Consider the following 16,772-nt stretch of genomic DNA (forward strand, 5'->3'; position numbering starts at 1 on the left):
AGAACTGTAGCTGAGATCTACGCCATAGCCATAGCAACACTGGATCCTAGCCACCTCTGCAACTCCGGATCCTTAACCCACAGAGTGAGGCCAGGGATCAAACCCACATCCTCACAGAGATAACATCAGGTCCTTAACCTGCTGAGCCACAATGGGAACTCCTCCTAGGCTCTGATTCTTAAAATGTGCCTTTAACTTCATGATTCTGATTGGTACTGCTATTTCTTAATCATATCCTTATGCCAATTAACCCTTGCCAAGGCCCTTCTCATGGCAGTTACTGCCCTTAAATACAATATTTGGAGCATGCCCTGATGAAGAAATATGAACTTGCTCACTTCCTGGCCTGGGACCTTTTTAGGGGAGAAGTTATGGGTTACTGTTGACAAAGCTATGATGAACCTCCCTAGCCCTAACTACCTGATATAAGAATCTCCAGGGCAGAATCTGAGAAAGTCACCTCACTGCATACTAAGCAACTACTGTCCAAATTGAGGAAAAGAACAAACAAATGCATTGTATTTACTTGGAAAGAGTGACTAGAATTTCCCCAGATCCTGACTCTGCACTAGGGAGGTCCTTCCTTCCTTCCCAGTACCCCAACATGTCTATAGCCACAGAACTACTACAACTTACCATGGAGGAGCCACTTCGCATGCTGCTTCTGGCTAGCTTCTGACGATGCAACTTTACCAGGTGGTCAATGTCTTCTTCTTCCTCTTCCTCTTCCTGAAACAATGAATATAGATTCAGAGTTAATAAAAATAAGAAAAAGTTCAGGAATTCCCATTGTGATTCAGTGGAAATGAATCTGATGAGTATCCAGGAGGATGCAGATTTGATCCCTGGCCTCACTTAGTGGGTCAAGGACCTGGCATTGCCATGAGCTATGGTGTAGATCACAGATGCGGCTGGAATCCCGCATTGCTGTGGCTCTGGTGGTGGCGTAGGCCAGCGGCTATAGCTCCGATTCGAACCCTAGCCTGGGAACCTCCATATGCTGCAGGTGTGGCCCTAAAAAGACAAAAAAAGAAAAAGAAAAAGTTCAAAGACTAATCTCCTTCCTTGAGTAGGGGCCTTAATTGCTGCTAAGCCCTAAGGTGTCATGTGCCCATATACATACTTATTCTTATGTTTCCCCATTTCATGCTTCTAAACTATATTCCAACCATCCTTCTCAAATTTCAAAATAATATCTTTCTCATGAGGCTTCCCCAACCCAACCATCTCTACATTTTATTAAAAATAAGTATTTATTTGAGCCCCTAATTGTATATCAAGCAATGTGTAGAAAATGAAAGAGACAGTCTGTTTCTTTAAGTAATTCAACAACCAGATTTACTTTAGAAATTTCGGGAAATCAAGATTCATGTTACCTTTTCCTAAAGAATTAAACACATGAATTTAGAGCATCAGGTAGGAAAGTCAACTTTAGGTATATAAAATTTCTTTCTTTTTTTTTTTCTTTGCTTTCTAGGGCTGTACCCACGACATATGGAGGTTCCCAGGCTAGGGGGTCGAATTGGAGCTGCAGTTGCTGGCTTGTGCCACAGCCACAGCAATGCAGGATCCAAGCTGCAGCTGAGGCCTACATCATAGCTCATGGCAACGCTGGATCCTTAGCCCACTGAGCAAGGCCAGGATCAAACCTGCAACCTCATAGTTACTAGTCAGATTTGTTTCCACTGAGCCAGGACAGGAACTCTGGTATATAAAATTTCATATAGCAAGCAAATGAAATACCAGGGTACTTACCATATCCACACTGAGGCCTGGGACAGATTTGCTTCTGTCTCCTAAGGAGCCACTTTCATGCCCCACATCTTCTGGGCGAAGATCGATCACAGATTTAGTGTATTCTGAGTGGAAAACCAAAAACCAAATCAAAGAAACCTACTCTTCTCCACACCAATAACCCAACAAGTACTCAAGAACTTCAATCTCAAGGCCATGAAGGGCAACCGGCTACCTGAAGGCCTGAGGATTTTTCTGGTGTTCTTCTTGAATATCATTTCACCCTCATCGATAGACACCACATTTTGACCCCCAGGTTGCGTTTCCTAGGAAGGGATAAGGGCAAGGAAATGGAAAATGACAGTTGAGTAGGTGGGAGGGTGGGAGTAAGGAAGAAGGCTCAGATTTTCACTAAACTATGACAAATCTTAAAGATTAATCTTAGGAATTTAATTTATTCCTAGGAAGTAATACAAAACCTATTATTCTCACGTTTCAACCAAAACCTTAGCAAATGCTCCCAAGGGAACTGGACCTAAAATTTGTTTACTTGAATTCTTGATTTAAATTCTTCTTGAGAAAAGAAGAAGAAAGAAACAGCAACAGAGAGACACAAGACACATATCAACCAACCAACTAAAACTTACCATTTCTACTTGAAATTTGGGGGCAGACATCTTCTTCCATTCTGGAAAAAGGCCAGATTTATCCAAAGAGTCTCTCCTGAGGCAGACATAGAAGCTATAATAAAATCACCTCCTCCCCTTCCCCTTCGATCTAGTGACCCAAGCTCTATGGAAGGAGAGACACTGGCTTGAGGTCACTACAGTAACCAAATCCAGAAGGTAAACCTCACATCTCATTTACACTGAAGGAATGCAGACCATCAGATAAGCAACTTTGCGCAAACACAAACACACTCACACCCCATGCTGCTGCTGGTCCAGGAAGACTCCTCCAAGGTGAAGCAGGCTGTGGAAGTTAGCAAGTTCCAGAACTCTGTGCTCAGAGCCAAGAGCAAAAGTGCTACTGGAAAACTTGTTGGCAACGTTGAAGAAAATACTTCATTCACCTTGCTGAGGACAGAACCAAGAACACTGAAGGCAGCAGATCCCCACACCCTGGTGCTAGAGAAATGGTAGGTCAAGGATTTCTCTTGTGGCCTGTGGCACAGCAGGTTAAGGATCCAGGATTGTCACTGCAGCAGCCCAGGTTATCACTGTGGCGAGGGTTCAATCCCTGGCCCAGGAACTTGCACATGCTGTGGGCACAGCCAAAACAAAAAACAAAAACAAAAAGCAAAACAAACAAAAAAACTACGAAAATTTTGGAGTTCCCATGTGGCACAGCAGATTAAGAATCCAGCATTGTCACTGTTGTGACACCCACGGTGTGGGTTCAATCCCTGGCTCCAGAACTTCCACATGCTGAAGTGCATGTGTATGTGTGTGTGTGTTAGGGGGTGGAAGCAGCTCGGCTGAGTGGAGGGGCAGAGACTGGGGGCATCTCACCTGGACATGCTATCCGAGTCAGCTGTGTAGCTATCCAGACTCTCACTCTCAGCCTCCAGTGCGCTCTTTCCACTTTTCAGCTTGGGCACATCAAATGGCACACTAGAAGAAAAACCAAGAGGCAGCCCATAAAGGAAGTGGGTTCTCCTGCCAGAAATCCAGGCTTCCTTCCAGCTCTTTCACAATGGTAGCTTAAATGATCTTTCTAAGAGCTGAATATATATATATATGGCATGTGGAAGTTCTGGGGCCAGGGGTCAAACTTGTGCCACAGCTGTGACCAGAGCCACTGCAGAGACAACATTGGATACTTTACCTGCTGTGCCACAAGAGAACTCTTGAATATACTTTGAAAACTGCTCAGCAGTTCTCCATCGCTCTTGGGAATGAGTTCAAACTCCGTAGCATGGCAAGACGATCCTTATGATTTGACCCTTGTTCAACTCCTCAGTCATCCTCCACTTCTCCTTATACTTTACGTTACACAATGATGTAGCTCTTTTGGTTCCCTGAATATGCCAAACCTCTTCCTTTTCCCTCTTTTCTCTGCCTGGGATGATCTTTACACAATGGCCATTTTTCTTCATCTGGCTAAATCTACTCCCTCTTCTGGTCTTTCTCGTCCATTCTTCCAGATCTCTCTGGCCATGCCACCACCACAAGTCTAGATTTCTAACCTTCCTATAGGCTCCTAAAGCACCCTGATGTCTTGGTAGCAGTCATCATATGCATAATTATTTATGTCTTTTATACAAATTATTTAATTTGTTCAATAATTTAAACAAATCATTTGTTTAAAGTCTTTCTCCTTGATTAGACTAAGTAAGATCTGGGAAATCAATGACCACATATTTTGTTCACTGCTGCATTCCCAATGCCTAGAAGAGAAATTAGCATAGAGCAGGCACTCAATTGCGTGTTGACTGAATTCTTAACTAAATGCCCTCAGTGGGGCTTAAAGTATACATATACATATATAGAGAGAGTATGCTTTTAAGATATTATTCACAATGCCAGAATTCTTTTTCTGCTTAATGAAGGATGAACCTGGGTGTTAAAAACAGCAGTTCTCATCTCTAAAGGGAAGATCACTATTCCTGGACACTTACCTCAAGAATCTGTGAGAATAAGAGGAAAAAAATCATTCTTCCTCAAGTATCTCAAGAAAATTCACTTGGCTGCCAGGCTACCACACTCTCCTGGTCCTCTGACCTCACTGGCTGCTCCTTTTCAATCTCATTTGCTGGTCTCTCCTCATCTCTAAGACTTCTAATCTTTGGATTAGGACCACAGTTATTCCTTGGAATGCTTCTCTTTACTAATTAGAATTATCCTTAAATGATCTCATCTAGTCTCATGGCTTTGAATATGCTACATAGGGAGTTCCTGTTGCGGCACAGTGGAAACAAATACTAGTATCCATGAGAACTTGGGTTTGATCCTCAGCCTTGCTCAGTGGGTTAAGGATCCAGCATTGCCATGAGCCATGGTGTACGTCACAGATGTGGCCCGGATCCCATGTTGCTATGGCTATGGCATAGGCCAGCAGCTGTAGCTCTGATTTGACCCCTAGCCTGGGAGCGTCCATGTGCCGTGGTGTGGCCCTAAAAAGCAAAAAATTAATTAAAAATAAACAAATATGCTTTATAAACTAACAATTCCCAAATTTATCTCTTACTCAAATACCAGACTTCTACTTCCAGTAGCCTACATAACATCTCTGCTGGGATGTTCCAAACATAGCAAGTCCAAAACTAAAGCACTAATCCTTCCCCAAACCTGATCTTCCTTCAATGTCACCAAATGGCAACTCCCTCCTTTCATTTTTCAGGTCAAAAATCTTAAGAAATATCCTTGGGTCCCCTCATTCTCTCAAAATACAAATACAATCTGTTAGCAAATCCTCTTGACTTTACCTTCAATGGATATCTAGAAAATAACAAGCCCTCACTCACTCCACTGCAACTGCTCAAGTCCAAACCACCATCACCTAGCTCTTGGATGGCTGCAACAGTCTCCGAACTGAACTCTGCCCTTGTCCCCATACAATCTATCCTCAACAAAGCAGCCAAAATGAGCTTTTAAAATATAAATCAGGAGTTCCTGTTGTGGCTCAGCAGGTTACAAACCCAACTAGTATCCATAAGGATGTGGGTTCAATCCCTGGCCTCGCTCAGTGGGTTAAGGATCCAGAGTTGCTATGAACTGTGGTATAGGTCACAGATGCAGCTCAGATCCTGCATTGCTGTGGCTGTGGTGTAGGCCAGCAGCTACAGCTCGGGATTCAACTCCTAGACTGGAAACCTCCATATGTTGTGGCCACAGGTATGGCCCTAAAAAGCAAAATAAATAAATAAACAAAGTCTAATGCTGCAGAAAGATCCACTTTCTTTAAATATATATATATATATATATATATATATATATATATATATGTAAATATACATATATATATATAAATCAAATACATCATTACCACATGACCCAGCAATTCCACTCCTCAGTATCTATCCAAGAGAACTGAAAACATGTGTCCACACAAAAGCTTGTGTCCCATCCCAGTGTTCAGCACTATTCACAATAGCCAACAAGTAGAAACAGTCCAAATGTTCATTCGTCAACAGGATGAATGAATAAAGGAAATGTGGAACAGCTATACAATGAAATACAGATGGTAAAAATTATTGAATAAAGTTCTGACACATGCTATAACATGGATGAACCTTGAAAATATTATGCTAGGTAAAATAAGCCAGATACAAATGGCCATATTCTGTATGCTGCCATTCATATGAAATGTCTAGGATAGGAATATCCAAAGAGACAGAAAGTAGATTAGTGTCTGGGGGAAATAGGGAATGACTGCATAATAGGTGTGGGGTTTCTTTTTGGAGTGATGAAAATGTTATGAAATTAGGAGTTCCTGTGTGGCTCAGCAGGTGAGGGATCTGACATCATCACTGCTGTGGCACAGGTTCGATCTCTGGCCTGGGAACTTCCACGTGTCACAGGCACAGCCCGCCAGAAATGTTCTGAAATTACACAGTGGGTATGGTTGCATAACATTCTGAAAGTACTAAAAGCCACTGAATTGTATACTTTGTTAAAAATTATTAATCTTATGTTGAATGAATTTTACCCCAATTTAACAAAAGAAAAAATAATACCATGTCACTCAGAGCCCTCCTCATAGAGGAGTCCTTACAAGTGCCAACAAAATCTTACCTGATCTGCTTCTCACCCCATCTGTCTTCATCCCCTACCCTCCCCCCTCTCTCACCATTCACAAATGATTCAGACATGCCAAACACAAACTCATGTTAGGTCTCTACACCTGCTTTCTCTGCCTAGAAAGTAATCCTTTCTCCCAGACACTCTCAGGGTTTCCGCCCTCTTTGCATCATATCTTTTCTCGAATGCCATCTTATTGTTAAGGCTTTCCCTTCACTGGCCTAAAAGAAAACATCCTATATATACACAGGCTTTCCTGGCACATCCTTTTTTCAGTCTACTTCATTTTCCTCCAAAGAACTCATCAACACCTCATGTACGACATATTTACGTGATTTGTCATTTATTGTCTGTGTCCTCGCTCTCAAATTTAAGTTCCTCAAAGCAAAGGATTTTGTCATCTTCACCTGTGCCTAAAACAGTGCTCAGCAAATAGTAGGCATTTGTAGATATTTGTTAAACAAATGAACAAACTAATAAGAAATGAACAAAGAGTGAAGTAACCAAAATCTGTACTGTCTTAGGCAGTAGAAAGTCAACTCTCCAAGTTATCTTAACGTGATATTTAAGAAAGCTCTATGAAAACAGACACCCAGGGTTGAAATCCTAGGGCATGCCAGAGGTGAAACAACGGCCATTTCTTGAAAGATGTATTAGCTTTCGAGTTCAAAACACAGCAAGGAGATTGATTTCATCTTTAACTTTAGAATCATTATTTTTTGCCCTTTTCTACAAAGAATAAAGAACCCAAAGTAGAACCATTCCTCTAGAGATACAGTTTAATAATGGCCCATCGAGAGTGTTTTCTGCTTGTATATTTTCCTAAAGATTAATACATACTGATCCAGAGCTGATACAAACTACCCTAGGGCAAAAAAAGCAATTATTTGACATCTGTGCAACAGAAAAATAGACTAAGAGACAGGAGTCCTGGGCTCTAACTATCTCTATGATCTCACTTATCCTGCTTTCTTTTCTGTAAAAATAAGGGAGGTAAATTAGCTTATCTCTGAGGCTCCATAATTTTATGGAAAAGATCATTTATGGCCATTTAATCTGTTTCCATGTTTAGGATAAATACGAGTTTTCTGGGTCCAATAAGACAAAGAGGTCATAGACAGCCAGAAACAGTTGGCTTTAGAAATTACATTCTGACCAATGATGTCAGATGTGTTAATCAGGTTCAGGAAATAAAAGCCATTCTTATCCTATCCACAAAGGAAAAGGGGGGCCTCATCACCTAGAACAGATGAGTCACCTACCCAAAGCTGTGTGGATAAAGTCATAGTACATACATACAATGCAACACCATGCAGAAAGCAAAAACAATGAGGCAGATCCTTGGTGCTGATGTGGAAAGATAACAATGTCACATTTTTCTGTCATTTTTTTCCTTTGCACCTTGAGCTGTAACAGACATAAATTGCATGTGTTGAAGAGTGCATTTAATGAGCTTGACATATGTATACACCTGTGAAACCATCACAGTTAAGTTAGTGAACACATCTACTATCCCCCAGTTTCCTCATGCCCCCTCATAATCCATCCCTCCCTTCTCGCCCACCCCATCTCCAAGGAAGGGATGATCTGCTGTCACAAAAAAAAAAATAGCTTGCATTTTCTAGAATTGCATATAAACAGAATCACGCAATATGTTCTCTTTTTTCTTTAGCTTCTTTCACTCAGCGTAATTATTCTGAGGTTCATCCCTGTTGCTGCATGTATCAGCAGTCCATTACTTTCCACTGCTGAATAGTATTTCACTGTGTAAACAAAGCAGAGTTTATCCCTTCTCCTGTTGATAGACATCTGGGCTGTCTCTAGGGGTTTTTTTATTATTATTTTTTTTTAGGGCTGCACCTATGGCATATGGAAGTTCCCAGGCTAGGGGTTGAATCGGAGCTACAGCTGCCAGCCTACACCACAGCCACAGCAATGCTGGATCCTTAACCCACTGAGCAAGGCCAGGGATTGAACCCGCATCCTCATGGATCCTAGTCGAGTTCGTTAACCACTGAGCCATGAAGGGAAATTTCTGTCCCTAGGCCATAGCTATCCCCAATAAAGCCATTATGAACCTTCATGTACAAGTCTTTGTTTGGACATATGCTTTTGCTTCAAGTCTTTGTATGGACACATGTGTTTGCTTGTCTTGAGTCAACACCTAGAAATGTAATTGCTGACTCACAGGGTAGGTGCACATTTAATTTAAGACACTAATAAACTGTTTTTCAAAGTGGCTGCACCATTGTACATTCCTACCAGCAAAACTCCTTCCAATATGAAGGTATAGAGATTAAATAAGCAAATAGGCAGTCCTAGGGTGAGACAAGGAAAACAAAAATCCTCATGATTTGCAACCGCATGTTGCACAGGGGACCATAACAGAGGTAGATAAGCCTGCTGAAGGACGTCATCTCTCAGGGCACTGGTATAATCTAGAGGATGCATCCAAAGCAGGACTGAGTGAGCCCAGACATTTAAGAGAATTTCAGGAGACTGAAAACCAGAATCCCTAAGTTATCTTTTGCTCCTCCCCTCGAATTACAGAAAAGTATACAGAAAGCAATTTTTTTGTCTCAAGTAATTTTTTAATTTTTTTAATTTTCTAGGGCTGCACCTGCAGCATATGTAAGTTCCCAGGCTAGGGGTCGAATCAGATCTACATCTGCCAGCCTTACATCACAGCCACAGCAACACAGGATCCAAGCCGCATCTGTGACCTTCACCATACCTCATAGCAGCACTGGATCCTTAACTCACTGAGCAAGGCCAGGGATCAAACCCGTATCCTCATGGATACTAGTCAGGTTTGCTACCACTGGGCCACGGCAAGAACTCATTTCCCAAGTTTTTTGAATTCTTTATTGAAGTATAGTTGATTTATAATGTTTCAGGCATACAGCAAAAAAAAAAAAAAGATATATATATCTTTTTTTTTATTCTTTTCCCTTATAGGTTATTATAATACATTGAATATGGTCCCCTGTGCTATACAGTAAGTATTTGTTGTTTATCCATTTTATATACAGTAGCGTATATCTATTAATCCCCAACTCCTAATTTATCCCTCCCCTCCTTTCTCCTCTGGTAACCATAAGTTTATTTTCCATGTCTGTGAGTCTCTTTGTTTTATAAGTGAGTTCATTTGTATAGTTTAATTAGATTCCACATATAAGTGATCTCATATGATATTTGTCTTTGACTTCACTTAGTATGATAATCGCTAGGTCTATCCATGTTGCTACAAATGGCATTATTTCATTCTTTTTTATGGCTGAGTAAATATCCCATATCTATATCTATGTGTGTGTGTGTATACACACACACATATCTTCTTTATCCATTTATCTGACAATGGACATTTAGGTTGCTTCCATGTCTTGGTTATTGTAAATAATGCTGCTATGAACAACAGGGTGCATATATCTTTTCGAATTAGAGTTTTCATCTTTTCCAGATACATGCCCAGGAGTGGGATTGCTGGATCATATGATAACTCAAATTTTAGTTTTTAAAGGAACCTCTGTACTTTCTCCATAGTGGCTGCACCAATTTACATTCCCACCAACAGTGTAGGGACAGTTCCCTTTTCTTCACACCTTCATCAGCATTTGTCATTTGTGGATATTTTGATGATGGTCATTGTGACTGGTGTGAGGTAGTACCTCATTGCAGTTTTAACCTGCATTTCTCTAATAATTAGCAATGCTGAGCACCTCTTCATATGCCTGTTGGCCATCTGGATGCCTTCTTTGGAAAAATGTCTATCTAGGTCTTCTACTCATTTTTAAATTTTTTTAATATATTGAGCTATATGAGCTGTTTGTACAGTTTGGAAATTAAGCCCTTGTTGGTCACATCCTTTGCAGTTCTTTAATGATTAGTGATGTTGAACATCTTTGCATGTGCCTATTGAGCATATGTCTTCATTGGAAAATGTCTATTCATGGTTTCTGCTCACTTTTTAATTGGGTTGTTTGTGTTCTTGATGTTGAGCTATATGAGCTGTATATCTATATATATTTTGGATACTAACTCCTTATCCATCATATGATTTGCAAATATTTTCTCCCATTCTGTAGGTTGTCTTTTCATGTTGTTTATGGTTTCCTTTTTTGTGCAAAAACTTTTAAGTTCAATGAGGTCCCATCTGCTTATTTTTGCTTCTGTTTCCACAACTGTAGGAGATGGGTCCAAAGAAATATTGCTGCGATTTATGTCAAAGGGTGTTCTATGTTTTTCTTTTGGGAGTTTTATAATATTTGGTCTTACATTTAGGTCTTTAATCCATTTTATTTTTATATATGGTATCAAAGAATGTTGTAATTTCATTCTTTCACATATAGCTGTCCAGTTTTCCCAGGACTACTTATTGAAGAGATTGTCTTCTCTCCACTATATATTCTTACAACCTTTGTTGTAGATTAATTGACCATAGGTGGGTTTATTTCTGGACTTTCTATCCTGTTCCACTAATCTATGTGTCTGTTTTTGTGCCACTATCACACTATTTTGATGACTGTAGCTTTGTAGTATAGTGTGAAGTCAGGGAGCCTGATTCGTCTAGCTCCATTCTTTCTCAATATTATTTTGGCCATTCAGGGCCTTTTGTGTTTCCATACACATTTTGGAGTTATTCATTCTGGTTCTGTAAAAATTGCTGTTGGTGATTTGATAGGGATTGCATTGAATCTATAGACTGCCTTGGGTAGTATTATCATTTAAACAATATTGATTCTTCCAATCCAAGAACACAGTATGTCTTTCCATCTGTTTGTGTCATCTTCAATTTCTTTCATTAGTGCTGTATTGTTTTCAGAGTACAGGTCTTTTGTAGAAAGCAACTTCTACCCTTAAACTGAAGTATAACTGAGTGTGGGGAAGAAATAAATCTTGTCAACTTAAGGTGAAAAGCCTATCGAGAATTCTATTATCAGAGCAAACAAAAATATAGGTAGTACATCTTATGCTAAACATGAGTGGAATGAAAAGAGGTTGTCTGGAGGATATATAAATAGGCGATAGAGTGAGGAGAAATAGAAAAAACTTGCACAATGGACAAAGAACCCATTCTGGAGAATATAAACATAGTAAAATAAGTAGCTTTCTTGTGAATGCTTTACACTTACAGAGGAACTTACACTTACACAGGAACTTAATAAAAATATAGATTTGATAAAGTATAAGAGCTCAAACACAATATGATGAAACAACAAAATTAGAGGAAAAAGGAAAATGGAGAGCAAAGAATAAATTAAAACCTCAACAAGATCATTCATTCAAATAAGTAAATTAGATATAGCAAAAAGGAAGGGAGGGAGGGGAGAAGGGAGGAAAGGGAAGAAACAAAATGGCTGAAAATCAACACAACAGCACAGAGGAAAGGGTTGTGCGATTATGGTTAAAGCCTTCACCTTTCTTTCTCTTTTGCATTTGATAGGGGAAAAAAGGACCGAAATGGAAGGTAAAGAAATCCAATGACCCTGAAGTGGAGAACTTAACCAGTGAAATAGAAAGAGTTCAGAGGATACAATACAGAAAAATTTTCCAGCAATGAAGAAAGAACTCATCAAGGGTACACTGCATATTAGGAAAAATGAAACAGGATGAGCACCACTGACATCTATCCTTGTTAAGTTACTAAACTTCAAGGAAAATAAAAGGAATTTTTTTAGGCTTATTCACACATGCATGCATGCACATGCATGCAGGTGTCTGCGTGCGTGTGCACATACACATACACACACACACACACACACACACACACACACACACACACACTGTAAGTTACCTACAAGGGAGAAAAACAAAATGCTAGCTGGCCCCAGACGTCTTTACAGTTACATTCAGTGGCAGAAGACAGTGGAGTAATGTCTACAACATTCTAAGATTAAGAAAGTGTGACCCAAAAATGTAATCTCCAGCTGCAACATCATTTAAATTCATAAAGGGACTGGGCAGATATTCTTAACATGACAGAATAAAATAAATATAGCACCCACAAGCCCTTTTTTTTTTTTTTTGTCTTTTTGTCATTTCCTGGGCCACTCCCACAGCATATGGAGATTCCCAGGCTGGGGGTCAAACTGGACCTGTAGCCACCAGCCTACGCCAGAGCCACAGCAATGCGGGATCCAAGCCAAGTCTGCAACCTACACCACAGCTCACCGCAATGCTGGATCCTTAACCCACTGAGCAGCGAGGCCAGGGATCGAACCCACAACCTCATGGTTCCTAGTTGGATTCGTTAACCACTGAGCCATGATGGGACTCCCCACAAGCCCTTCCTGAAGGAACTTCTCAATGGTAAAATCCAGACAATCAAGAAATAGGTCAAAGTAAAGGATTCAGAAATATAGATAAACCATGGTCCAAAGCCTGGTTGTAAGCACATAAGCCTTCCAAATATGAACTAAAACTAAACAGACAAAAAGCAGATGATTTATGGTTTCATAACAGGATACAAATGTTGTAATTCCTGACAAAGAAAAAATAATGTGACAAATAGAAAGTGGTAGTGGGGAAAGTGTTGGGAGGAAGTGTAAGAAATCTAATCTCCTCCTCTTTCATAGCATAGTCCACAGGTAATGTTGAATATTGAAAAACATTTACAAAACTACATTACAAAATGACTGAATTACTGTTTGACCCAGCAACTCAACTCCTTAGGTATATTTCTTTTTTTTTCCTTTTTTTTCTTTTTTTTTGTCTTTTCGCCTTTTCTAGGGCTGCCCCCACAGCATATGGAGGTTCCCAGGCTAGGGGTCTAATCAGAGCTGTAGCTGCTGGCCTACACCACAGCCACAGCAACACCAAATCCGAGCCGCATCTGCGACCTATACCACAGCTCACAGCAACTCTGGATCCTCAACCCACTGAGCAAGGCCAGGGATCGAACTTACAACCTCATGGTTCCTAGTCGGATTCGTTAACCACTGCGCCATGATGGGAACCCCCTTAGGTATATTTCTAAGAGAAATGAAAACATATGTCCATGCAAAAACTCATAACAAATGTTCATAAGAGCATTACTCGTAATAGCCCAAAAGTGGAAACAACCCAAATGACCATCAATAGATGAATGGATAAACAAATGAGGGTATGTACATACATGGAATATTATTTGGCAATAAAAAAATGAAGTACTGACACATGTTACAACGTGGATGAACCTTGAAAACATTACATTAAGTGAGAGAAGGCAGTCACAAAGGATCACATATTTTATGATTTGATTTAAATGAAATGCTCAGAATAGGCAAATATATAAAGATTAAAAGTAGATCAATGATGGAAAAGAATCTGAAAAAGAATGGATGTGTGTATATGTAGACATGAATCACTGTGCTGTAAAGCAGAAATGATCACAACATTGTAAATACACTACACGTCAATAAAACTTTAAAAAATGAAATAAGTAGATCAGTGATTGTTTAGGGATGGGGAAATATATGGAGGTGGTGGGGGCAGTGATAGCTAGAGGGTACAAGGTTTCTTTTTCAGGTGATAAAAACTTCTAAAATCAATTGAGATGATGATTGCACAATTCTGTGTATATACTAAAAACCAGTGAATTGTACCCTATTAATGGGTGAATTCTATGATCTGTGAATTATAGCTCGATAAGGCAGTTACTAAAAAGATACTACAAAAAATGACTAACTGCTCAATGGTTTTCATAATATTTTTTTCTTAAGCTTAGAGGGATGTTAATAACTAATATCTTTTACGGTAAAGAAACATTTGTTTGAAGATTAGCAATTCCTGTATTTTATTTCAATGTTTTATTCTATTAAAATTCAATTTAAAAAACAAAAAAATTCACAGCAAAAGGCTGAGCAATCTTCTCCTAAATGGACCAGAAACTTTAAAAAAGATATCCTACTCCAGAAGACAAAGAGGAGGGCACATCAAGAGGTAGGATGGGTGATCACATGATATAAAAAACCCCATGCCTCCCAGAAACTAACTGCTTCACAGAGACTCACCTACAGGAGTGAGAGTTCTCAGCCCCACATCAAACTCTCACATGTGGGGATCTGGCACTGGGAGAAAGAGCCCCTGGAGCATCTGGCATTGAAGGCCAGTAGGGCTTGTGCACAGGAGCTCCACAGGACTGGGGGAAAAACAGACCCCATTCTTCAATGGCAAACACAGACTTTCACATGCACTGGGTTCCAGGGCAAAGCAAAGGCTCCATAGGAATCTGGATCAAACCTGACTGCAGTTCTTGGAGGACACCCTGGGAAAACAGGAGTGAATGTGGCTTGTTGTGAGGGAAGGACATTGGAGGCAAAGCTCTCGGAATATTCAGCAGTGTGCCTTTCTCTGGAGGTGGCCAATTTGGGAAAATCTGGCACCACCCATCAGTCAGTGCTGAGAAGCCCCAGGGCAAACAACAATCCAGGTGGGATCACAACCACGCCTATCAGTAAACAGGCTACCTAAAGACCCCTCAGGGACATAGCTGCCTCTAATCCCATCCAGAGACTAAGCCCCACCAACCAGAGGGATTAGAATCAGCTCCACCTACCAGGGGGCAGGCATCATCCCCTCCCATCAGGAAGCCTACAGCAAGCCCTTGTACCCACATCAGCCATAAGGGGGGCAGACACCAGAAGTAAGAGAGGCTACAACTCTAGTATCTGTAAAAATGTCACCACACCAAAAACCTATAAAAATGAAAAGACAGAGAACTATAACTCAGATGAGGGAGAAAGGAAAAACCCCAGAAAATTAGCTAAGTGATGAGGAGATTCTTGGCCTCCAGGAAAAAGACTTTAGACTGTTGATGCTGAAGATGATGCAAGACATTGGAAATAAACTGGAGGCAAAGATGGATAACTTACAGGAAACACTGACCAAAGAGATACAAGATATAAAACTTAAACAAGAAGAGATGCAAAATATAATAACAAATAAAAAATTCACTAGAAGCAGCCAACAGCAGAATACAGGAGGCAGAAGAATGAATAAGCGAGGTGGAGGACAGATTAGTGGAAATCACGGATGTGGAACAGGAAAGAGAAGAAAGATTGAAAGCAAATGAAGAGAGTCTCAGAGAACTCTGGGACAACGTTAAATGCATCAACATCCATATTATAGGGGCGCCAGATGGAAAAGAGAGAGAGAAAGTGACAGAAAAAATACTCCAAGAGAAAATAGCTGAAAACTTCCCTAACATGAGAAAAAAGCCACTCGCTCAAATCCAGGAAGCACAATAAGCACAATATAAAATAAACCCAAGAGGAACACCCCAAGACACATATTAATCCAACTGACCAAAATTAAAGACAAGGAGAAAATCTTGAAAGCAGCTAGGGAAAAGAAACAAGTAACATACAAGGGAACCCCAATAAGGTTATTGGCAGATTTTTCAGCAGAAACTCTGCAGGCCAGAAGGGCGTGGCATGATATACTTACCGTGATGAAAGGACAAAACCTCTGACCAAGATTCCTCTACCCAGCAAAGCTCTCATTCAGATTTTAAGGAGAAATCAAAAGCTTCACAGACAAGCAAAAGCTAAGAGAATTCAGCAACACTAAACAGCTTTATGACAAATACTAAAGGAACTTCTCTAGGCAGAAAAGAAAAGGCCACAACCGGAAACAAAAATTCCACAAATGACAAGGCTCACCAGTAAAGGTATATCTACAGTAAAGATACAAAATCATCCAGGCACAATTATACCACCAAAACCAGAAATCGTGAGAAGAGGAGGGTACAAATGCAGGACACTGGAGATGCACTTGCAATTAAGAGACCAACAACCTAAAACAATCTCGTGTATACATAGACTCTTATATCAAAACTTCAGAATACCTGCAAACCAAAAATCTACAATTGATACACAAACAAATAAGAAAAATCAACGCAAGTACAACACTAAAGATAGTCATCAAACCACAAGAGGAGCGAACAAGAGAAGAAGGGAAGAAAAAAGAGCAACAAAAACAAATCCAAAGCAATGAATAAAATGGCAATAAGAACATCCATATCAATAATTACCTTAAATGTTAATGGACTAAACGCCCCAACCAGAAGACATAGACTGGCTGAATGGATACAAAAACAAGACCCATATATATGCTGTCTTCAAGACACCCACTTCACTTCTGGGGACACATACAAACGGAAAGTGAGAGGATGGAAGAAAATATTCCATGCAAACGGGAATCAAAAGAAAGCTGGAATAGCAATACTCATATCAGACAAAATAGACTTTAACATGAAGAATACTTTAAGGGACAAGGAAGGTCACTAGCTAATGAGCAAAGAATCAATCCAAGAAG

At 40.1% G+C, this 16,772-nt stretch overlaps 1 protein-coding gene across 4 annotated transcripts in view; it reads right to left on the reverse strand.

Annotated features, from left to right (window-relative positions):
* Positions 1–16,772, reverse strand: part of SYTL4 (synaptotagmin like 4) — a 69,850-nt gene that overhangs the window by 14,085 nt on the left and 38,993 nt on the right. For all 4 annotated transcript variants that reach the window (XM_021079898.2, XM_085006850.1, XM_085006849.1 and 1 more), the window contains 5 exons: positions 3,246–3,347; positions 2,382–2,457; positions 1,970–2,060; positions 1,756–1,859; positions 637–729 (listed from right to left, as the gene is read on the reverse strand). In XM_021079898.2, the coding sequence (XP_020935557.1) occupies positions 637–729; positions 1,756–1,859; positions 1,970–2,060; positions 2,382–2,457; positions 3,246–3,347 (466 nt within the window). The remainder of the gene's footprint in view (positions 1–636; positions 730–1,755; positions 1,860–1,969; positions 2,061–2,381; positions 2,458–3,245; positions 3,348–16,772) is intronic.

This window comes from Sus scrofa, chromosome X, assembly GCF_054392235.1.
Source record: "Sus scrofa isolate SSC_HxYL_T2T_F1_AM1 chromosome X, Sscrofa_HxYL_maternal_Yorkshire_Landrace_v2.0, whole genome shotgun sequence".
Classification (NCBI taxonomy): domain Eukaryota; kingdom Metazoa; phylum Chordata; class Mammalia; order Artiodactyla; family Suidae; genus Sus; species Sus scrofa.